The sequence below is a fragment of the Pavona decussata genome, unplaced genomic scaffold, assembly GCF_977016875.1.
Source record: "Pavona decussata unplaced genomic scaffold, jaPavDecu1.1 SCAFFOLD_102, whole genome shotgun sequence".
NCBI lineage: Eukaryota > Metazoa > Cnidaria > Anthozoa > Scleractinia > Agariciidae > Pavona > Pavona decussata.
In genome coordinates, this window is record NW_028145517.1 from 4,020,001 (window position 1) to 4,044,686 (window position 24,686).

The 24,686-nt window shown below is 38.8% G+C and overlaps 2 protein-coding genes and 1 long non-coding RNA gene across 7 annotated transcripts in view; 1 reads left to right on the plus strand and 2 right to left on the minus strand.

The window, feature by feature from the left end:
• LOC146471731 (prickle planar cell polarity protein 3-A-like) overlaps window positions 1-6,082 on the minus strand; it is a 24,252-nt gene extending 18,170 nt beyond the window's left edge. Inside the window, exon 1 of one of the 2 annotated variants that reach the window (XM_085120237.1) lies at window positions 5,825-6,082. In XM_085120237.1, the coding sequence (XP_084976363.1) occupies window positions 5,825-5,920 (96 nt within the window). In that variant the 5' untranslated portion in view covers window positions 5,921-6,082. Of the gene's footprint in view, window positions 1-1,375; window positions 1,504-5,824 lie in introns of those variants that run through there. The other variant, XM_085120238.1, reaches the window with a different exon arrangement.
• Window positions 6,083-10,008: 3,926 nt separating this feature from the next.
• LOC146471734 (uncharacterized) lies at window positions 10,009-12,181 on the plus strand. Its single transcript, XR_014866696.1, has 2 exons — window positions 10,009-10,373; window positions 10,882-12,181. It is a non-coding gene; the product is annotated as an uncharacterized LOC146471734 (long non-coding RNA).
• LOC146471735 (testin-like) lies at window positions 11,278-24,281 on the minus strand. 4 transcript variants are annotated; one of them, XR_014866695.1, is made up of 7 exons: window positions 24,110-24,267; window positions 18,763-18,854; window positions 17,179-17,398; window positions 15,656-15,895; window positions 14,363-14,578; window positions 11,735-12,579; window positions 11,278-11,690 (listed from the first exon to the last, which is right to left on the minus strand). XR_014866695.1 is itself a non-coding variant. In XM_085120242.1 (6 exons), the coding sequence occupies exons 1-6, from the start codon at window positions 24,119-24,121 to the stop codon at window positions 12,229-12,231; spliced, it is 1,131 nt and encodes a 376-aa protein (XP_084976368.1). In that variant the 5' UTR covers window positions 24,122-24,281; the 3' UTR covers window positions 11,278-12,228. The 4 variants fall into 4 exon arrangements, 2 of the variants coding, with proteins under 2 accessions (XP_084976368.1, XP_084976367.1); XR_014866694.1 differs by lacking the exon at window positions 24,110-24,267 and adding an exon at window positions 22,817-23,023; XM_085120242.1 differs by having other exon boundaries at window positions 11,278-12,579; window positions 24,110-24,281.
• Window positions 24,282-24,686: the final 405 nt, after the last annotated feature.

Consider the following 24,686-nt stretch of genomic DNA (forward strand, 5'->3'; position numbering starts at 1 on the left):
AACCGGTTTGAAAAAAGTAATTTCCAAATTAATTTTTATTTTTCTGAAGTAAATATTAACAACATTGATCGGCTAGAAAGCTCTGCTATTTTGGATCTTGGTTTATAAATTTATCCAATTTCTCGGCGTCTTTACCTTGGTGCCTTTTTGTCGTGATAAATGCTAATATGCTGATCGCGTGCTAGCCTAACAATATTACAAACCCAAATGACAATAAGGTTGCAGGGATATACTAATCCGAAATAAGACTGGTCAATCAAGTACACGGAAAGTTCCTGTGTATTTAAAAATATAATTTTCGGTTCTAAATCGGCCTTCGCTTAATTACTCAAGTTACGGGTTGAAAACGACCACCAAATAAATAAATGGAGTGGAAAAAGTGCTAAGTGTTTTTATCATCACTTCTCGCGTATATCGTCTTTCTTCCACTTTTAACTTCTTTTTTTTTTTTTTTGCGCTCTGAAAACAAAACAGTGAACCTACTAAAAAATAAAACAGGGAATTATCAGTCCTTCCGTGCTCTTATGAGATACGGAAAGAGGGTCCAACAAAAATTTGTCTTGATATAAAATGAGGCTTTAAAGACAAAATGAGTACATGGAGAGGAATATATGCTCGGCTGATTTTCGGATTAGAAACCATAGTGATGACTACCTGTCGGATCGAACTGTTGTTGTGTTTTCACTATGAAACTGTTCACTCTCTAGTTGTCACTTTCTTTCATTAGTTGTCGCCGCTAGGTGGCGTTAAAATTAAACACACAAACAAATAAAATCATCCGATGATTTAGCCGATATACATGGGAGAACGTGCGTTCGCGTATCCTGATAGAACTTGGCGACACTTTCATTTCATAATTCATGTTAGAGCATTTTTACTGACCGGCTAAAAAAATGAACTTTGATTAAAGGGACAAAAATCATTCACTACAAAACGTTTCCAGTTAAATTGTTCGCTGAAGCCTTACTGAAATGGTCTTACGGCAGTAATCGGTACTCATCAAAACACTGAGGCCTTCCGTGTTCCGATGTGTTGTTGATTCCGTGACCATACAGAATGGAATGTTACATTCAGGGTTTATAACTCGTATTAAATTTAGAAACTTATACCAAGTGGAAGTCAGCACTTACCTCAGACATGTGAGTTAAATATGACTTGGTTTTAACCACACGGTCTTCAATTTTTCCACCTTTTAAAAAATGCCCAGAAGCTGCGCCAATTAGGACTCCGAGGTTTTGTTTGGAAAGGAAGACGTTTGTCAGTTTAATCGGAAGAAAGTATAGTTCGTTGAAAAAGCCTCCAATATTGGTTGAAAGTCACCACTCACTGTTGTCGATTGGCTGGTGATTCGCAACATAAAAGTGTCGAAACTTACTTTTACATGTAAATCTCGGGGTTCTTTCTTGTTTTCCCTCATCGTTCCAGGAGTGTTAAAACTGAATGAGATTCTCGTTCACGATTTAATACGCCAGCAGTCTACTCATCAATGCTTTGGGCAAATAAATGACTGCCTTGTTAAAATTTAATGATTAAATATAACTGAAAGGACAGCAGACAAAAGAAGCTCCTTGATACACCTGCTGGAATGGGATACTTAGGAGCCAGACAGTCTCTGTTTTGAATGTAATCGATCTCCATTCTCCATTTCTTTCTTTCAGCAATTATCTTCTAAAACGAAAACAAATAGTTGACCATCCGTTTTTCGTTAAAATGGAAACGAACACAAATTGTCGTTCTCAGGTTTCGTATCCCTTAACTGGCTGCTTTTTCCTTTAATCTGTTGCTCGTAAAATCGGCGGATTTATATTCAGTAATCCGACCTTTTCCGTGGCAGAACAAATTCTAGAGTGTGACCATTCTAAAGAACTCTGCAGAGCAGACTGACTGCTGCGCCATAACTCGTTGTCTTACAATGGGAAATTTGAGAATGTTTTTCCATTTGAAGTTGTCGAAAATCTTTCTGTTTGCTTTGACACTCCAAGATAGGCCTGCGGTATTTTCAAAAGACTGCCCTCTACTAACTTTGCTGTGTGTGGATGACCCCATTTACTGAATTGCATATTCGTTTCCTTTTTTTTTTTTTTCGTTGACAATCTTGTTCTCGTGTCGTGTTTCATTGTCTGCCATATTGGCTTCATCTTTTCTTTTCCGTTGAATAGTTCATTACTTCTTGTTTTATGGTACAACAAGAAAAGCATGGGTTAAATACGCTATTTAAAGCCTCAAACAGGATGCCTGCCTTGAATTTAGCGCGAATCATTTGTCAGATCACAGGCTTTTAATGAAATAAATACGTACTTCAAGGCGTTGAGAACTTCACCTTTGCCCGTTCAACCCACCCTATCCCCACTAACTCTTTCGTTCACTCCCCCCCCCCCTCCCCTCGCCCCGACGCCTTCCACCTTTTTCTTGCACGGTGGTACCTTTTATTTTAATCATATTTCACACTTACTTAGCCCTACAAACATTGCGAAAAAATGAGCTAGTTAAGCGGATAAAACTCGGATGAAATGTTTTATCGGCTTAGCCTTAATCGCCCGGTTCCTGTCTGCTTAGCGCTTTTTCTAACACGCATTGGCTTCAATTCGGTTCCCCCCAAAAATCGTTCTTATCCTTTTACCATCACGTTAAATAAGTGAAATAAGTTTTGGTTTTTGTACCTCTTATTGTTATTCGTCGACTGCGCCATCTTCTACATAAACACAGTAAAACTAAGGATGAAATCCACTAACGTTGCCATAGTTACCGAGTAGATATGTTCAGTTCTTGACGAGTATGTTCTATATCTGTTTAGCTGTTCTTGAGACATGCTCTTAAAATTGCAGAATATACTTTCAATGTTTGACATACATTGATTTCTCAAAGGTCAAAGGTTTTGTACTTCAGTCATGCGGGATAAAATGTCATCTAAAGAAGATTGTGACTATTTTCGTGAAAATCTTATAGCAAGCCACAAAAAAACAACAAACATCCTAAATATGATCGGTATTTTAGAACTGCTCCTCTCAAGTGAAATTAATTATCCTTTAAGAGGAGGACATTGCTTTTTGTGGAGCTCATCCTACTCCGCAGTGTTTCCCTCAAGTACGAACATCATCACTTGTTTTACACGTCCCGAACAGTAGGAAATCAGACTCCCAATTAAATCGTTTTGTAAAAAAGGAACTCAAGTATCAGTTCCTCAGATATCGAAGAGCCCCCCCCCCCCCCACCCATTCTTTGCTAAGTAGGAAAAAAGAGAAATTAGTCAGTAAATCGTTACGTCCATATTTTTTTTTTGACGTTTAGATTTGGTAGAGAGCAGTGTTAATACATAGCGAGAGATTTAGATTTAGAAGCGCGTTTGTGGCAAACGTGAGATTCGCGTATATGTATTTCTTGAAAAAACGAGTACATCTGAGAAGAGAATAGTGCAAAATCATTTTGGCCTTAAAAGCTAACGGAAAACTGCTCAATTTTACTGAGAAACTGAGTTAAACAGCGAGCGGCAAATGTAAGGTAAACGCAGGAGAGGATCCTCTCGTGGTAAACTTGGTCATTCTGCCGTTTGTCGTAAACGTATTGATTCTTAACATCAGTCTAAACGTTCCGGCTTGGCACCATTAAAATAGCGCCAAACAACAATAATATGGACATAACAAACCGGAGACATTGCCGGAGGCGCCATTAGGGGGAGTCTGAGTTCCAATATTGCAATATATCATATATATATTTTTTCAGTTTTGGTAGAAACAGTGATTCACTGCCGTAGTAGAAAGATGCTATATTTGTGAATAAGTGAGTGATATTATCGAAGGATAAACAATTTTTTCGAAAAAACATTGCACTAAGTACAGAAATTTTGTTTAAATGAAAAGCTACACTGCGCGCCCATCAGTTCAGCTGTTTGCGTTAATTGTTTATTGCATCCGGAGACGTCTTTTGTAACCTTGAGGAAGAATACCTTCCTTCAATTTTTTCTTGTAATGTCATATAAAATGAATTGTACGATGTTTAATTCTTACTAGAACTGGTTGCTTCACCTTAAAACCCGAATTTTTGTTTTCAAACACTTTGTTCATTTTAAAGTACTTCGTCCAATTCCTTTTGTTTTCACGAGCTTTGATGATCCCAATTATCAATTAGTACGCCACCTTTAGTGAGCACTCGTCCTCAAGTCATATCTTAATGTACAGTGTTTTAATGATTTTATGTAAATTGTGAACTATTGACTTTTTGTTGTGCTGGTGTTAAATGGACGGTGAAAAACGTTTAACCTTTGGGCAATGAAGCAATACCTGCTTCCAATCAAAACATCCGTTCCCATAACTAATATCCATGAATTTTTATGCAAGTTTTTTTGTTTAGTAAAAGAAAAAAACTTGATGGTACATGAATTCAACATCCTGTTGATCACCAAAGATCTGGACATGCGCAATGCTTTTTAAAGGGATTTAAATTAAGTCTGGAAACGAACTTGGTAACATTGTGAAATAAAAGTACTTGTTAGAATATTTCGTCTGAATCAGTGCGTGTACAATCCTTGGCAGAAAACTAAAAGTATGACTTGCCGTTTTTCATATGGATCAGAGGATAAAATTCCAAATTAATTTTTTGCCTCTTAATAATTTTATAATCCCCTTAGCCGCAAACTGCGTTTTCTTGATTATCTTCTAGTTTAAGAAGCCGCAATTATTGTTTTGTTTTTTTTTTTTCAGTTGGGTAATAGCTTATCGGTTTATTCTCTATATGGCCAATTCAGTCTTTGCAAAGAATCTTAAAATTTCCTCTTGCATGAAGGAGTAAAAAAGATTGTTATCTTTATCTTTCCAACCAAAAGTTTTAACGGATTACCGAGTTGAGCTGCCTATATAAGGTTTATGTCAGCATTAAATTGCCGACACTGAGTGAACAAGAGAGGATCTATATTATACAAGAGGGTCAGTCACAAGAGATTTTTGTAGCCAGATTGTCCGCCGTAATACCATATTGATCAAGGACTTATAAGTTGACTATTACGTAGACATTTACTTTAGGGTCACTTCATCAGAGCTCTATATTGGTTAAGTTTTGAACCTGTCATTGTTTCTTAATGGCTCGATTTAAGAGTTTTTCAGTAAGATCAGCGCGAAACATGCTAACTTGATTGAATCTAACAGTTGTTCCACCGACGCCATGCGTAATGATTAGTTTTATTCAAATTTTGTGGTTTCGGTTTCGAAGCAGCGTTTTTGACAGTTGTTGTTGTTAGAAGCACGAGGTTGCTTTGTTACGATTTTGTAAACTCTGGACATTGATAAACTCTCGAAAGCGGAGAAACTCCTGTTTGAAATTTGTCCGTTGTAGTGGTGACGGTAATTTATAGTTAGTCATCATTTAACTCTATCCCCTTTTATGACTGGTGGACAAAAAGAAAATGAAACATTCAACCACAATGCATATGAGACAGATGTGTGTTTCTCCATTCTTTGATTATTGAATCATATTGATTGACAAAGAGTTTTTAAATTGCGGCTTGCCCCGAGCGCACTTTAGAAAGTCCATTTGTCATTTATCACGTCAGATGCTCTGCGAGGACACGAACATCGAAAACGAAACACTTCTCGACTCTGCGACACATTCCGGTTTGGTTTCAAACATTTCTACCGACATCCGTTCTTTGTGATGGAAGCCATAGCGATGTACTGAATTTTCACTGTGAGCAGAAACAAAACTCGAACCGTTGTGACATTTGTTTAACTCACGCTCAGTAACTGAAAACAAAGTTGCAGTACAGTGCGTTTCGACTTTCGCAGCAGACCGATGTGAAACAAATCGCTTCCCTTTATGTTTAAAGTACTCTTACCTCTCTTTCCGTAATCACCGAACCTTTTAGAGAAAACCTTGTCACAGCTGGGGCCTTGTAGTAGTGTTGTACGTCTTTCTGTTCTCTCAGCTTCATTACAATGAGTTTGCTAAGTGACTAGTTGAGCGTCTCATTGGGTGATACAAGAAAATTAATCTCTGAGGTTCATGAAATTTGCATAATCAGCTGTGTGGGTCTTGTTGAAAAAGCTATTAATCTCGCAGACAAGTTGATCAATCAGCGCGATATTACTTGTGTGAATAGTACCCAGGAAGTAGATTTGCATAAAATTACTTGTCTTACAGCGCTATTGATCACCAAACAAAAGGCTTATTTAGTTCCGAATAAACGAGTGGACAAATCTCTGCCGTCAGAGTCAGGAATAGAAAAGTGACAGAACTCAACAGACCACTTATCGCCTCTTATTAAATTAACGATGAAAAATATTAATAGAAATTCATCTCGCACCGCTCAATATTCCTTGCTTTTTTTTTATACAGATCGACCTTGAAAAGGCGAGGTAAGACTTGCTTGTTGTAGTGAATCGAGTCCGATAACTGACCGCGATCATGATCAGCCAGAGGGCTTCTTGGCAACGTCAACGAATTTGTTTGCTAATACTTTGCTGTTAAATTGAACAGGGTTGATTGATGACAGGCCAATATGCCTCACAAACGTGGATTTATTCATTTATTACTGCTATAGAATGCCTTTAAATTGTTGCTGACAGCGAATCTGTTATACGAACACGCGATCATATCATTGGGGGAAAATCAAAGCCTCGATAGCCTTTCGAACTTTCGGCTAGGCCTGATTGGTGGATTCAGCCAACACTCTGTTGTGGCTTTTTATAGACATTCCAAACAAGTAAATTCGACCAAATACTTGAGTGGTAGCTTACCTTGGTTTGCCAACGTTTACCTATATTTTCGAGCTTTGTTTACTTTTTTCTTAATATGCGAGTTTAATTCGTTATAGTCCGGACCGCAGACATATTTGTTTGTGATGATTACATCCTTTATCTCCATGCTCCATGTCGTGCCTGTGTTAAAATTTTATTGGGAAAAGGTGCAGAGAAATTTGGATTATTAAAACGTTAAATGAATTAAGCATTTCATCACAAGCCAACCGCAATTAATTGCACGACAGGCGTAACGTCCCTAAAAAGTTTTGTGGCTTTGATGTTTGCAAGTTTTGTGATTCTTGCATGCAAACGTTCCCTGCTATCGAAACGACCAATATTTCCGCCCACCGTAAAAAACAACTTTGCCCAAAAATAATTTTACTCCTCCTTCAACCAGAAATAAACCGTGCCAATATTTAATTTGTGATGGGAAAAATGGTGAGCCTGTTCGGAAGGTCCGGAAGCTCTCGTGCTTGTTCAAATAATACCTTTCTGACATTTCAATACAATGGCATTTCTAAGGTTTTTTTTGTTGTCCTAACAGTCATTAGTTTGATTTAAGGTCACAGATAATCCTTAAGGGCACGCCAGCTAAACACGGAGGTGGAGTCACTCGCCAGTTTTGTTCAGAACGCATAATCTGTCATGCTATTTTAATAACACTCTCCTCTGTAATCACAAAAATGAACAGTTCGAAACTGAAGTAATATCGGCCTGTCCAACTAACCAATATTTATAGATTTCGCAAGATCCTCCAAACAAGACGATTGGCATGGTAAAATTCCCGCAAAAATGCCATCGTTATGCGATAGGTTATGATAGCTAAAGCCTTCAAGGAACTTTTAAAAAAGGTTTGTCTAAATTTGACAATAACTCGGAAGGGAGGGGCCACCTAAGACGGAAGCCAACAGAATCTGTTTTTCAACAGAGTTGTAGTGAACACGAAAGAAATTAACGGGTAAATTTGATTGGCCATATGGAAAAAAATGATCTGGAGAGATCACTTTTTAAATAATTCCTCAATAATTTATTGCGCTCGCCAGCACACTATTCTTTATAATAGCGGAAAAAATTAAAAATTTGTCGGATGTTGTATTAGTTTTCGCGGAGAGTTTAGAATTTGAAAACTACGAAGTCGATCGTGCAAAACTGGACGTTGACACTGAAATTTTCCATACAAAAGAGAGAAAAGTAGACCATAACTCCACTACAAAAAACTCTTAAGTTCATCGCCAAAACATATATATAAATGCTAACAATGACCAATGGCAACTAAGCTTGAAATACAATGCTACCCTAAATTTGCGCGATTTCTGGCTTTACTCGTTTCTATGGATGAATTTCTTGCGCAGGATTCACTGACGGGATTTGATTTTCGCTACGCGCGAAAATAATGAAATTAAATTTACCCCAATAAAAGGTATTGAGGTATAGAGTAACTGTCAGTGAATTTCGTGTTGTAAGGGCTTTAAAGTTCTGATTAGTAGTTTGAATTGTTGTGGTTGTTCCATGTCCTCATTCGGGTTAAGGCAAATTGGACGCACCCTAAACACTTACAGTCGTCTCAAAACATATCCGTCATACCAGGGACCGTGTACTCAGGTTCCAGTTGTTAAAAGCATAATTTACGCTACCCCTAGGGCTAGCTTCAACTATAAAAGAGGGTGTTGATGGCTGAGAAATGGCCAAACTTTACACTGACAGCCGACAAATTCTTCATTTTAAACGGCTGATAGCTGTGCCCAGACCCTCAAAGGATCAGTTTCTACAGTATATTGTTTGTACAAACTGCTTAACGTTCATGGGGGCAGAACTGACACAGTAGCTCCACGGGGTTGAAATCCCGGATTAGGGGTTGAGATTGTCTCCCGGTCTGACGTTTGTTTTGTCTGGATCAGTTTCGGCTCCCAGCAGAAAAACAAGCCCGTTTGACATAGATCTTGATATAAAGGACTCGCTTTTCTAAGTACTACAAATGTGTTTTTGTGATACCAAACCCTCCTGAACATTCGGTCTCACAAAGCCCTTTCGTCTGATTATACCAATTTTTGCCATTTTAGGCAAAGCAGGAGGTCTGATTACCGGTTAGTTAAAAAAAACAAGTCAAATAGAAAAATAAACACACTAAATTTAAAACTAAAATTTGGGACTTACTTGGGCTTACGAAGTGAACTTTGATTTCATCAGCGCCAGTTGCAACGAACTTTCATGTAAGAAACAAGGCGCCATTTGGGCCGGACTTCCCACTGTAACTGAGACAATAACAGATTTTCGTGGAAAATTGCGGAAGATTTACTCAAGTACCCCAACTAGAGTGGATTCCGATGCGGCAAATTGTTCCCGACAGAACAATATTCTGTTGCGAGCGCAATGAATCTAACAGGTGGCCTGTTCTCACCCTGGCCAATGAAAACAGTATCACATGTATCTCAAGTCCGGCCACCACTTCCCTTATCTTTGGTGGAAAACCACAGGCACGAATTTCTTCACGCTCCAAGTTTGCGGAAAGGATACTACAATCCCAGGTACAATACTGAAATGCTTCCGTCCACGTCGCAGTTCAGACGTGATTGCTATGCGCAGCACGTTTAACAACGGAGACGCACTAGTGCCTTTGATACTCAAATCGTAACCTGGGTAAGAGAGGCTTGCGAACTCGCGTGCTATGTCGGAAAAGGTTACCAATGATCCTTAAAACTTTTATGGAACTGCTATGACCAAAAAGAGCTCACAGAACAATGCTAGATAAAAACTGATTGGTGAATACTTCCCTGGTCTTTGGAGGTTTGAAGGAAAGCAATCCAGTTCAATCTGGGAAGACAAAAGGGATATCTCGTCCCCTAATGGCGTCCGTGCTTAACCTCGTTTTAACAAGAAGCTGTTTCAAGCTTATACTCGGGCCATATTTGACTGTGTGGTGCGTAAAGCCTACAATCTTGATAAACTCCAGCATCGCCAATTCCCCCAAATAGATATCCTGCGAGCAAGCTCTCTTGGGGGTGGACCCTCTTTCCCCCTCCCGCCCCCCACCCCCAAGAAAGCTTGCTCGCAGGCTACCAAACAGATAGATACAGAGATATAGTGAGGCAATAAGTAACCACCAGATAGAATTGCATTTCTTGCAGTCAGAATGAAATACAGGGGAAAACGACATTTGTCATACGAATGCTTTTTATAATCCCCGAACTTTAATCCTTACGTTTTCAACTTTCGCCAGTGACAACGAGACAGAAACCATTTGTACGGTTTCTAATATTCGAGACAGAAACCATTTGTACGGTCCTAATATGTATGTGACGCCGGGTCAATGACGGATCGTAATTTTCGGTATGATCTAGACCCGTGGGGGTACTCCCTTATGTGACCTTAACGGGGACGTGCGGCCCGATAGGGTATGGTTTTCAGGGTGTTTTGTCTTGAACGGGGTATCTATTTCATCACTTTCTGTCTTAAACAGGGTATCCCTACATGACCTAATGGCTTAAACAGATTGTCAGATTGCCAATGCATTCAAATACAGTAAGAAACTAGCCCATACTTATTTCATTCTAGTCTTAAACAGGGTGTGATTTTGGGTTAAATGTCTTAGAAAGGGCCTGAAAATTTTGAATTCTGTCTTAAACGGGATAGGGAAATCGGAGAATTGTGTTTTTAAACAGGGTCAGGGTTTGAACGCCCGGGCCGCACCTCCTTACCCAAGCATCTGTTGAGTACCCCCCCCCCCCCCCCGATCTAGAGTAACGTTACGCATCACGCGCACGTTTATATCCTTGTACGTTTCTCAATGTTTCGCTGTTTATATTTTAAAATGAAATTCAGGGAAAAGCATTTGTTATTCACCTTTCATTTGAAGACAGAAACCGTTTCTACATTGATTATTTTTCTATAGTAAACGTGAGACATCTTTATCTACAGTTGGCCCGCGAGGTCATAGACTCTTAGTTGCCAAATTTTCGGTTAAACAAAACTAACCTTGAGGCACTCAGGTTAGCCTAAAAAACACTCCGGTTAGCCTAAAGAGCACTTCAGTTAGCCTAAATAGCAATTAGGTTAGCTTAAATAGCTCCCCAGTTAGCTTAACGGTTAGCAGTTTATGTTGGGGTTGTTCATGAGCTCGCATATTGTAAACATTCCTCATGGCCCGAAAACAAAGAACGCGACCGAGAATTTAAAGAATTTGATAACACGACAGAAAACGTAACTCGTACCAGCCGAGTACAAAAAACGAGACCGAGAACAATAACTCGTGGCCCGAAGTCTTATCTCTCGGCCCATCGCGACCCCAAAGAGAAAAAAGAATTTGATAATGCTACTGAAACCTTAACTCGGTCAGCCTTACGGCCCGAGTAATTAAGGGTTACGAGGCTGGGACTTGCTTCGTCCAAAGGAGGATGGTACTAAACCGATGGAGCGAGATGCATCCAGCCGCGCAATTTTCACGACATGTTATGGCCACTAAGGACGAGTTCAGTGGGAGACTTTTTATATGAATGTTAAGATGCAAATAAAGCAAAGAAAATGAGCAAGGTACCTCGGTGAAAACTACGTATTTTGTTACAACATGGAATGCCTTTATTGCTTTCTACATTTAATAAGAGTTTATCACGATTTTATCACATAAAATACAGGAAAATTTCCTGAGTAAATATCCGTTGAGGTGTACTCTTGTCCTCATCAGCAATACATGAATCACTATAATCAGTGTTTCAATATGGTAAAACGGGTACGTTAAAAAAGAGTAGCTAAGTGGCTGCACGTTTTTCCAAAACTGTCTTAAAACCGACGAACTCAATCTGACCAATCACAAGAGACGTATTTAAATTGCGTAGAGAAACAATCGAACTAAGAACATGCAGCCAGTGCCAAGCGTGGGAATAAAGGGTACGGCAAAATTAAAGTGGTAGACTAAGGAGTAACCCAAAGTAAACTTGACTTAGTATCCAAGATTCAATTGAATATCACCTTTGAAAGCGGTAGTGGCATGATAACGTTCACCACTTTCACACCGGTTCCATTTTGTGCTTTTCCATTCGTTTTGCACGGACGGTACGTACCAGTATCGTGTAAACGTGTTGTGAAGTGTTCAACGCGCATCAGAATGGATTTCGTATCGGTATCATGAAAAACCCGGTATGGAGTTTTCAACTCGCACCAGAATGCACTTAATATCGATATCACACCCCCCAGTCTAAAAGCTAGGAGATGACAGTGGGGATTTAATTAAGTTAATACTTTAACGTAAGAAGAAGTTTCCCACCCAACCACAAAACGTAAATGAACCTTCGTTTTCAGAGTATTCACTCCACCTACAAAATACACGACGTTCTTTCTGCTAACTGACAACCTTGCAAAGCTTGCTAACCTGTAAGTTGACTGTCCATTGAATCTCAAATCCTTCGTTGTTATTATTACATGTCATGTTCTAAACCCTAAGCATCGCTCATGAATAAAAACTTAATCAGTCCCTAAAACCAAAGCTCTTACTGAGCCAAAAACCGTCTTAGTATCTTCTGGCACAGTCGGTGGAGCAGAAAATCTGGTTCTTTCTCGGGTGCCGAAGGAACTGCTTTCCAATCAGAGTGGTCTTGCACATGGCACACTTGAAGCACGCGTCTGTCGCGTGCCAGAAGTAACCCTCGTATTCGATTCTTTGAGCGTCAGCACCGATGTTCTCACGGCATTCGAAGCACTTCTTAGCGTACAGTCGGTTGTAGCACTGCATACAATGAGGGTGGCCGTCACGTGCTACATACAGGAGCCCTCCCAGATCCAAGTCGCATTCGTAACAACAGAAGTGCTTGCGATGCCAGTTACGGTCTTCAGCTTGAGTGTATTCTCGGCTGAAGATCAGCTAGAACAAGATAAAAAGGTCAGAGTTAGTGGATTATGTCATGTTATGTCAGGGATGGCGCAGTGGTGAGAGCACTCTCCTCCCACCAATATGGCCCGGGTTCGATTCCCGGACTCGGCGTCACATGTGGGTGAGTGTGTTGTTGGTTCTTGTCTTTGCTCCGAGAGGTTTTTCTCCGGGTACTCCGGTTTTTCCCTCTCCTCAAAACCAACACTTCTAAATTCCAATCCGATTTGGAAAGTGTCCCAAATGGGCCTTATCACGGTTTTCGTCGCCATTTTGACGAGTAGGCAAACAGGCGTGAAAACAGTGTTTGTATGGAAATCCGATGACAAATAATAATAAAACATCGCCTCTGAAAAATTCATGAATTAAAAACTTTTAGCACTACGAAAAGGATTTTAAGAAAAAAAAAATGGAGCGATGTAGCTGTGCCAGAAAGCGTCCAGCCGTGTTTTGAACTCTCCATACATTTGTCTGTATAGCGAACCAGCCGTAAACTGCTCTTAACATAGCTCGCGGGAAATAAAATACAGGAAAATGTATGGAAAGTTCAAAACACGGCTGGACGCTTTCTGGCACAGCTGCATCCTTCTATTTTTTTTTTTTTTTTAAAGCCTTTTCCTAGTGCCAAAAGTTTCCAATTCATGAATTTTTCAGAAGCGATGTTTTATGAAAATTATTTGACATCTGATTTCCATACAAACACTGTTATTTCGAGCCTGTTTGCCTACTCGTCAAAATGGCGTCGAAAACCGTGATAAGGCCTATTAGTGCTCTGCGCTAAATACTTTGACACTTAAATAAAGCGATTTATTTTTTAAGTTGATACAGGTAGTCCAACTAAATGTCTGTATCTTAGTGACAACCGTTTTATAATGACATGGGAAGATGAAATTCAACTTCCAGTTTCGTTTTTCCTACTATATTGAAAAACGGAATTCAAACTTCCATTTTCGTCTTTCGTTTTCCTTACCAGAACTCGTCACGATTCGCAAGCGTTCACCGCCAACATAAGAACATAATTTCGTATAAACAGCAGGCAAGAAAGGTAAGTAAAATTTGGAGTAGTTAACTACATGTCCGAGGGTAACATTAGACCTGAAAGCAACTTCCCTTGTAAAAGATAATCTACGAAAATCGCTAAGCCTAGAGTTGCTGATTTTAATATTTGGGGAAATTATGACAGTCATTTCATTGTTAATGTAAGAGGCTGTTTGAATCGTCTTACAAAGTAAGTTAACCAGCATAATACAATTTCATGATGTATGAGGGAATTATAGCTGGTAATTCAAAACGAGATACTCGCTGGAGCTCCGGTGAGTGTGTGATCTTATTTAAGCCAGTCAGAGTGTAAAGCACTGCCCACTTTGTTCTCCACCACTACCACTTCGTGTCAAGAAGTTCAACCGGTCAGGCAGAGACTGACTTGGTTCCCACTAGCGGCTGACGATCATAATCATAAGAGCCATTTATGTCTAAGTGGACACAATTCAAAGCATAATTATAAATCGACATAATCACAAACATAAGAAAAACTATAGACCATTCTCTTATGATTATGTTTGAGATTATATCCATACCGCTCTCAAAAGGCATGTGTTTTAGATAGCGCAGGTCCACATGGGGACTAAATGTCTTGCCAATTCCCCAACCTGCTCTACCAAATAAATTATGTATGTATGTATGTGTGTATGTAGATTATAAGGGCGTTCTGTTTATGTTTACGATCATGATTACGTCGCTAGTGTGAACTAAACCGGATCAATCATATATTCCATACCTCGTCACACGCAGCACAGCGGGGTTTGAACATCTCAGCATAGTGTCTGCCGCAGTAGATGCCTCCATCTTTGAAGAAGTAAATCAGATCCACTAGCATGTTGTTACAGACTTGGCACACAAAGCATCCAGGGTGCCAGCACCTGTTTTCCCCTGCACGAGAAGCAAACACAGCAACCTCTCCAAGATTAATGGCGTTACCGCATCGATAACAAACCTGCAAATAAAGATAACAGTGAGTTAACGCAACAGGACGGCTGATGTGGTGGGACGGCAAATGGTGCTACCAACGTGACGGCCAAGAATTTATGACTCTAAATTGTAACATTCCTACCGCTCGTGGTTTTCAGGTTGTCACAGATGTGAGAACACCAGTTTTAGTCGAAAATCGCCTAAAAATGTGAGGGTACTAAGATGTCATTTTGGTCACACAATGATATGTCACCGTCCCCTTCCCTCAGCCGTCCTATTGCGTAAGCTCACTATTGTCATTATCTGTGAAACCATTAAGCCAATGATACACAGTGCAACAGTGTTCAATATTTGCTGCTCAGCAAATAGACAAGGCGGCTGCGTCAGTGGGCGAGTGGAAATAATTTGGCTACCGTAAAGAGATTCGAGAGCTGGCGTTTCAAGCGTTGGCCCTTCTTCAGGACTTAACAAATGTTGCTGGCTTCACTAAGAATTATTTGATGCTTCCTCTTGCTGTTCAATGCAATAGTGCCAGGTTCTATTCCGTGCAACAACATGCAACCTGTTGAATGGCCTGTTTCAATCATGCAACACGACCTGATACTCTGGACCGGGTTGTTCGAAAGCCGATTAACGCTAATCTACGCTACGATTAAAGGTTAATTAAGGTTTTAATCTCGCTCTTTAAAAGTGGTTTTAAAACCTAATTTCGAGCTAAAGGTAAAGAAAAGTCTAAGTCAAAACTGAGGACCAAAGATCTTTTGGAGGAATCTTTACCTAGTAATTAAACTTTAATCAAAACTCACGTTAATCCGGGATTAGCTTAATCGGCTTTCGAACAACCCGGCCCTGCTCAACATTTCTTGGCCAGATTAACTACTATACGCTGGGTTTGGTGTCACAACAATCAACAGAAAGCTGCTCTAGTAGCAGCTGCAATGAGGACAGAATGTCATTTCCTTCTAAAATAAAATTCGGGGGCAGCGGGGTATCTGTAACGCAAAGCAACTGGAAGTAGTAACCGTATGTGGATTAAATACCATTGTACTCGACTATCAAGGGTTGTTTCTTTAATTATTAATGCTACAGTGTATATACGTACCCACTTAGAGACAGGGTTTGTCTTCTCTCGCACATCACCCACACCCAAAGCATACTGGTTCCTATCATCACAGAACTGCCTCATACTGGCTCTCTCTGGTTCAGTCAAATTGTCACAATAATTTTCATCATGGTCATGGATTGGCAGTTGATACATCATTTGTTTGCGACGATACTTAGCACCGTCACTTCCAACTTTAGGCTTCACCGCAGGTGGCAGCGACTCCATGTACTTCATCAGCTGCGAAAGAAAGAAATGCATTGATTGACTTTTTTGTCAGAGACTGGAAATGAAGTGTCACTGAAATGACTGTTAATAGTAGAACCACTGAATGGGGGTTCCAGGTTTTAAACCCAGCCTGGGAGGGTAAAACCAACTCCTTTCAGGGGCTAACCAACCTGGGATTAAACATTTTAACCAAGGACTCAGCTTCAAAGCAGTTCCAACTCCAAAACGTAGGACAAAAAGTTGTGGCAGCCCACGTTGTGCAGAGCTTTAACGTTGGGACACACTTGGGAACATGTTGCATGGACGTGAAAAAGGGACAAGTCGCAGGGATAGTTTCCCTCACGTGACATTCCCGTTTTTAAGGAAAAGTTCTGTTCACGTTTCAAGTTTATTCAAGAATGTTCAACATAAAATTCAAAGACAACACTAACCCGCAAGTAGCTAGAGCTAATCTAGGCGGGTAGTGAGAAGACTAATTTACAAGAATTAAGTACAGTTTACAGAAATCTATATACAATTTGTCAGTGAGCCATACAAACATTGAAAAAAGAAAGAAAAAGAAATAAGTGAACATATGAAGAAAAAGAAATATAAATTGCTATACTCTAAATAGATTGATTTAATTATGATCATGTTGTAACTTTAGAGTAGCAGAAACAGTGCACAAAATTTTCTCCCCACTACAAGTCACATCAAATGCGACTGGTTTGAAATTACATGGTAACAAAGTGACCCAAATTTCCAATGTCACATCATGTGCACTGCTCTTGAAAACTGTCCCTTCTACAAAAGACAAAATAAACCAACTATGGTTTTCAAGAAATTGAGAAGTCCAAGATGACCCCTTTTTTTAGATATAATGCCTTCCTTCTTACATCACATGACATCAGTACACCATTTTGTGGATACCACAAAAACAGTTTTAGATATTACATACCCTCCAAGTTTTCACTGTAGAAGCTTGGAGGTTATGAGCTGGAAGGGAGCAGAATCTTCCCTTCCCTCGCCACCCCTACCAGTCTCAGGGTTCAAGAGTACATGACATTTCTCAATAAGAGAAAAGATCATATCAAAATCATCCTTGAGAATGCCAAAACTTCACTTTTTGGCATTACTTTAAAAGAAGTAAAACTAAAATTGAACCTCTTATGTCAGGCTTACATAATCCCCAAGAAAATTACGCCTGCCCAGTGTAACAACAATCGAGAGTCTCCACAACTTGCAGAGAAACATAATTCTAATTATTGTAAGCCAAGCTAATGGAAAACTGTGGTCTTAGTAAATTAGATACGTACCACACCCTGCTGCAGACCAGGTGGGGACCAAGCGAACTGTTTAGCATACTCGGAACGTTGTGTGTTGTTGGCTTCTTCCAACTTGCGGAAGTAGTCGCGAATGTGTCCCACAGGTGAGTCTTTGGAGAACAGGCTGTGGACCACTAGCTTATGGGCCTCTTCTTCAGCAGTCTTGATATCATGCTCCTCTGGATTACACTTGCATGTCTTGCAAATTTTCCTGCCAATGAAGAATAAAATTGAGTTTGCTAGTCTTGCAGAATGCAAATGAGCACACTTATCACTTCTAGCAACCGCCCTTCACCTACCCCCCCCCCCCCCTCTCTCTCCCCCTGCTATAGGGATTAAGGTGGCTCTATACCATCTCTTCAGTTTTTGCTGTTAGTGATATATATTTATCTTGACATTCTAGTTCTTTCAGCCCTGTGAAAATATCTGGGTCCAAACGTAGTTTTGAGTACTTAAGTCATATGCTTTGCTAAAAACACCATTACAACTGGTAAACCCCATTTCCATGCCAACCAGCCGATGATACATCTGTTGATTTCTTCACTTCTAGCTAGTTTCAAAATGGGTTTGTCTGAATTTTACACAGTAAAATTAGGCTATTTTTGTCGTAAAGAAGAGAGAAACTCCAAAGTATCTCTTCGTAAAGTCAAAACAAATTCTGTACATACAAGTGGCCAATTTCTCCAATAATATATTTTCGTTTTTTGCCATGTATTGCAGTTGTCCATGTATAATTCTCCCTAAGATTATAGCAGTACAAATACCAGCTAAATCCTAACATTGAGCCAATTGTCAGAAAAATTCACCATTGAAAACTCGTTAAAAGAGCCTTACTTTTCAGCATAAAACTGGCCTTGTTTTCTGCGCCAGCATAATGAAAATTCCAGTATCAGTTAGAAAACTGTGTGTGCTTGCGCCATTTTAGTACCCAGTTGTCTCGTGCCAAATAACTACCTTAAAGGGCCCTAGTCAGCCACACCTTTGTTTTTGTTTTATATGCGAGAGTTTGGCTATTATATTTTATTCGGAGCATGTCGAAACGAACGAAATCGCTGTGAAACTACTAAAGATAATGAGACATACTTTCAGGAACACAACTAACAGTTAAGCAATAAGATTTCGCTTCACCATTCAGTATCAATAATTTCAATGGCATTGAAAATGGTGGAGGCTGACTAGGGTCCTTTAAGTGGATGTTTCAGGAGAAGAGAAAATCTGGTAAATGCAGTGAATACATGAATACACTCAAGTGATCTCTAGCATCTACACTCACTACACCTATGCAGATGCCCCATGGTTGAGCCTCCATGAAAGACAGAACTCCTCCAACATTTTGCTCTGTTTCTGAACAATTCACCGAGCCCAAATAACCCATAATAGAGGGGATTAACAGGATCTGTTGTCACTCTTGGTTTTCATAACATGGTTTTCATCATGAAAATTCTTCTCAGATGAACCACCCAGAAAATGTTGCTCACAAATTCCATAGACTAGTACAGGTTAAATTGTATTTTCATTGTCATCATGATCAAGTCATTTTCTCATCAAACAATACATAGATGGAGAATTTATTACCTCCAGAAATGCAGATCAAGTCCTCCTTCACATTTCACAGGGCCGCACTTAAGGCAGGGTGCACCAGCATTCCTCTCGTGACCCAATGTAAACTAAAAACAACCACACATAAAGGTATTTACTTCATCAGTAAAATCGCAAGAAAAAAGTGTAATGCTGTGGAAAGCCACAAATGTATTGGACATGTACATATGTAGCCATTAGCCACTGTGGAAATCATTACTTTGATATGTACATGTAATTATAAATCTGAATGGCGACCTCTGCAAGACACAATAGAGAGATTTAGCATCAAGTTTACGGCAAATGCCAGGCTGAAAATTTCTCTTTGATGAAAAACAATGAAGCTTTTTTTGGTTTAAGCTTATCTCCACCCAGTTGGTGACAGCTATCGCAAACACGAAAAAGAGCGAGGTGAGTACGAGAAACACAAGTTTATGCATTTTAGAACAAACAGCAGCTTAACGTTACCCATTTGGCGTTAGCTGTAATCGCAAAGCTAAATCTCTCTAATTATTATTTGCATGCTGATGCAACATGAGTGCAGTAAACATAGGCTCTGTGGTTGCACCAGGTACATGTTCAGTGTAGTTACACAAACATTGTTTTTGCTTTCTTTCATGAAAGCAATGATATCAATCTTGATGGTCACCGAAAACTGAAACATTTTGCCCCCTGATTATGTTCCCAATTATGTTAGGGCAAAATGTCAAAATTATAGGGTTGGTGAAGTTAAAAAAAAAAAAAGAAATTATGGAGAAAAAGATCACCTCTTAATGTATTTTGGCACATCAGTTACTGCAGCAATGAAAAACCACTTTCTAGTTAACAAGCCTTTAGTCAACAGTCTTTGTTGATACTAATGACATTTTTACCATAAACCCTGTTTGTTGGCTGTCATTGGGGTGTGCACAAACTGTACCTGAGCACCTGTAACATGAGTGCTTAGTGCAAAAGTTACATTATGAGGGAAAAGGAGAGCTTGGCAAGAGCAATACCATGTCCATTTGATCAATAACAATTGGAGTCTTTTGGAGGAACTCAGGAAATCATGATTGATAATATTACATGTACTGTAAAGAATTTCAAACAGAATGTCCGGGTTGTTCAAAGGCCGATTAACGCTAATCCACAACTAAAAGTTAACTGAGGTTTTCATCTCGCTCATTAACCCCTAATATCAAAGAACAAATTCTCCTATCTTGTACCCATACGTTTCTTATAAAATTTCTGGAGAGAAGTTATTAAAATATCAAGAAAGTTCACCCTGGGTGATCATAGCATTAATTCTTATGACCTCAGGGTTTGAATAACCATTGATATTACAAGGAGAAATTTGATGCTGATCACTGTTAGGGCTTAAACTGAGGGACAAAAATCTTTTGGACGAATCCTTACGGATTAGTAAATATACTCGAATCAAAGTTTACGTTAACCCAGGATTAGCTTAATTGGGCTCTGAACAACTCGGCCCTGAAGTTTAAAATCCTTGTTTTACAATAATTATTGACCATAAAATTTAATAACCAAAGTTTGTTTAAGATAGTTAATGAGAGGATAAACACTACATGACAGATCTCAGCTGCTACAAACATGGGAAGAAGAATGAAATAACCAAAACTGCAGAGTGAACATAATCAACAGGACAAGACATAAAATTCAGAGTTACATGTAGCCCAAAAAGGGACCTTCTCAATTTACTTCACAGAAACTTGATTATTTCGTGTAACACAATATTATTTTAAAGAAAAAATTGTTCCTTGATCCTGTCATATTACTGTATATCAAACAAAAAGGTGTTGTTTTCAGGATCGAAAATTTATGTTGAAGCACAAGCTTTTGTTTTGAGGATCAAAAATTTATGTTGAAGCACAAGCTTTTGTTTTGAGGATTGAAAATCTATGTTCAAGCACCAGCTTTCGATTCCCTCACAGAATCTTTGTCAAGTGGTGTTGGACGTTTTTGTCACATGTTTAAGTTGCAAGGCTCTGACATTGAATCATGACGTTGGATATACATGTATGAGCTCCCAGCGATCTACTGGGACGTTTTGTCATGTGATATTTTATCAACTTAATCACGTGACAAAAACGTCCTACACCACTTGACAAAGATTCCGTGAGGAAATCAAAAGCTTGTGCTTGAACATAAATTTTCCATCCTGAAAACGAAACCTTTTTGTTTGATACAATATTATTTATTATATTTAACATTATCTAAACAAATATGCCTCATGCCCCACATGAAGTAATCTATTTCACATAGTTCTGTTTATACTGTACTTTAATTAATTCTTAATAAAACTGTCCTTCAAAATTAATTTTAAAATAGTTTGTATTTTTGAGTAAATAAATTGTTTCCTGATCCCGTCATATTGAAGACTGGAAAAAAAAATTAGCTTTCAGATCAGGAAAGCTTATTTTGTTTTCCGGTTTGTATTTTTATTTTTACAGTGAATTTTTAGTTCAACATTGTCATCCCATTACCCATAGCCTTTTCCTTACTTGGAAATTAAAACCAAAGAAACTCATTTTTGTCAAGAAGAATAGGTATGAAATGTTTTGCCAAAAAAGTGTTTCAATAACATGTATATAGTAGTGAACAGTAAGATGTGAATTTGATCACAGATATTTTCCATAAATATGAGAGAAAACATTGCCTGCTTCAGACGTATTTTCAGTACAACTATGGTTTATAAAATTCTATAAAATTAATGAAAACCTCAATATTATATTTTCCCATATGCAAAGCCATATATATGTATTTATCTTTTTTGTGTGGTTTACAAAGGAAGTAGTTTTCAATACTTTCCTCATTTGTAGGTAAAATGGTAATGTATTTAATATTTATATATCACACAAATCACAGTCTCATAATGGTTTACAATTCTTCCGTGGGGTGGGATCGGATGTCAGCATGTAACATAAATAAAAATAATAGATATTTTTACGTATTCATTAGTCGGCATATTTTTTTGATCACATCAGAGAGAGAAGGACAAATAAAAATGCAATAATTATTAACTGAAAGCCTGGAAAACCTATAGATACTCTAACAACAAGTCCCAGTTTTCTGAACTTTATCTTTATCAGACAACTTTTCATTTATTAGCAAACTGTAATCTTAACCAAATTGTCATGTCCTCAAGTGCAGCAATCTAATTCCACTACAAAAAAAAAATTCAAATTCAACCAAATGTGGATGCACAAGTTTATAAAATGTACTGATAATTTAAACTTAATTTAATATGTGTATCCTGCATAAAAGCAAGAACATATCTCATTCACAAATTGTATAAAAATGCTGCAGCAATATGAAATCAAACCCAACAAATGAACAATAGGCTGAAGATAATATTATAGTTTATAAACAGGTTTTATTATCGTTTTCAAAAAAGTTCATTCATGATTATTTTATATCCAAGTTTCGAGCAGCAAGGACTCTGTGTTTGTTTGCAATCACTTGCACTCTGCCCCCTAGTGTGGGTCAGAGTTGTGTACATCATGTAAACGTTTTTTAAAGTTATTGATTCTTTGGATGTAAAACACTCGTTTATCGGAGTAAATACTAAATAATGATGTAAAACAGTTTTTGCATATAAATTAACCTGATGAGAAACGCAGATCGATCGAGAAGCTTGTAACTATTTGCCTGAACACATTCGCGTTTGTTTCTGGAAACTTTCTCTGAGGCAGATAGATATTACATGTAAAACTAAGGTTACATTTTGTTTGTACTGTAAGCCAAAAGTAAAGGAGAAATGGCATCGTAATTGATTTCTGAATTTACCTCGCAAAAACCGTTGTATAATTTACATATAAGAGTCATATAAGGCTTCCAATATACACAGCGAAAAATTTTGCACGAGCGTTCACATGCATGACACGATCTAAGCGTGTACGTCCTTACGAGGCAATTCTCACACCCGTTAACAGACTAGCTAGCCTGGCCATGCTCTCAAAAACAACATTCCAAGAATCGCGCGTTAAAAGGCTTATTTCGTCGATGTATTTACCACACAACGCGATCATTTTAATTTACCGTCGCGACTAACCTTTTTGGGAAGATGAAAATTTACCGCCCCTTCCGAATTTGCCTCCGCCATTTCCCAAGCAGATCGGAAAATTCAATCCCTGACGCTGTCCTTGTTTCGTTCGTAGGTCAAAAGTTCGATGACAAGCCAGTAAAAACTACGATTCCTGTAATTAGGGCAAAATGCCCGCAAGTATCTTCCCTCCCAAAACGCAAACGGATGTGACTCGACTCGGAAACTCGCGAGGAATGACGGGTCACGCAACAAAACTAAGGAGGGGAAGGTGGGGCAATATTTGTATCTTTACTGTAAGTACACTTGAAATGGGGATGTGTACCGTGATATAGCCAGTTTTTCTATCGAAGGGTTCAAACAACAATTTTTAAACAAACTTCTTCTTTTTATCATGAGTACCAAAGTTCAGAGTGCTACTTTGCAGATTTTGTCATTGATGTAAACCGGCGTGGGTGTTTCAAACTACAAGCCTTGACTGAGCTCCTATCAAATCGATTTCAGAGCAAGAACTTTATGACCTACCTTGACTCGTCAAGCAAAGTGAAATCAAACGAGCAAAGATGAAACGGCAATTTAGGAAACAAACCGTGTTTAATTTAATGCCAACGGTTCAAATGCTCCGGTCTAAATTAAATTCACCGGAAACCATTTTCAGTTCAGATTTGGCACTGATATTTGCTAACTTCTTAGTGTACATCCGTTTTGAACAGACGTAATGACCTAAAGGGCCAAGGTAATATGGTTTCTTATTTTCCACAACACCTAACGTCGCAGGGTGTTTTCGTCCCAACAGCGTCCAGTGACCAATATATGGCGTGAAACGCCTTAATTCTTCAGTGGTTTGCGGTGTGTTTAAAAGTGATTCGTGAGTTTAGCCCACTTACGGATCTGTACTTAAAACTCTTTAATTGATAAACAATGCAAGGCAGAAAAATAAACAACCTTCGCATTTTGAAACCATTTAGCTCAACTCAAACGAAAGGTTTTCTCGTGCTGTTTACCCTAAATCTACAAAAGTTGTCTCAAAAACGCTTTGCGCGACACGGCGTGCAAGCAATTCAGTTCTGAAAACGATAAATTCTTTCGCAAGGATTAACTTATCTTAAGTGTCTATGGCATAAGCAAAGTCGACCTGAGTCAGGCGTGTTAAGATTATAAATGAATACTGTACTCATAAACGTCGCTTAGGGTAAAACAAATTTTAGCTTAACTTAAACTTAAGCATAAGCTAAGTTTGAGTGTCTTTTTTTAACAGTTAAACTTAAGCTTCAGAGAGTAAAACAAGAAAAAAATTCTTACCTCTTTCTTCATGTCTCGCGTCTTGAAACCGATACGATGAGAGAAGTCTGAAAAAGCTTCTGTGAATAGTAATTAATATTCTAAGATTTGACCCCTGACATTCCAGCCATCCATGGTATTGTCTGTCCAAAGCGGCTGTCAAAAAGCAAAGCTTGAGTCCTTGGCAACCGCGCGTCTGAAATCACGTGACCAAAGTGGTTCGTTTGCCTTCAAGCATTGCACTGGACAGGTATTTTATGCACGATTTATGATAGATGGGAAGCGGTCTAGTAAATAATTCACATCTCGCCCCTGTACCTGAAAGAAATTCGCATTTACTCAACACGGGAAAGTTTTTACAAGATCCAAACACTATTTTTGTTGACACTCAAAACTGTTGAATAGCACAATAGGTGACGAAACTCGTATTCAGGGAAGCTGTGAAAAAAAAAAACAACCTTTTTTTTGAAGTTCAATTCCCAGGGTCCTAATCCGGAGCTCTGGCTTGAAAAATATAGGCGTTCTAAGACTTAAAACATCCGAGCTCTATCTCCTGGGTTAGCTAGTGCTTTGTCCTGGCTTTAAGGAGAGACTTTGT

Excerpts from the sequence above, each read along its gene's own strand:
- LOC146471735 (XM_085120241.1), bottom strand. The coding sequence starts at position 22,867 with ATGGCGGAGGCAAATTCGGAAGGGGCGGTAAATTTTCATCTTCCCAAA. Across the intron at positions 18,855-22,816 it reads ATTTTCATCTTCCCAAAAAG|TTTACATTGGGTCACGAGAG; the intron begins GTTAGTCGCGAC and ends GGTTGTTTTTAG. Across the intron at positions 14,579-15,655 it reads CAAACCCTGTCTCTAAGTGG|GTTTGTTATCGATGCGGTAA; the intron begins GTACGTATATAC and ends CTTTATTTGCAG.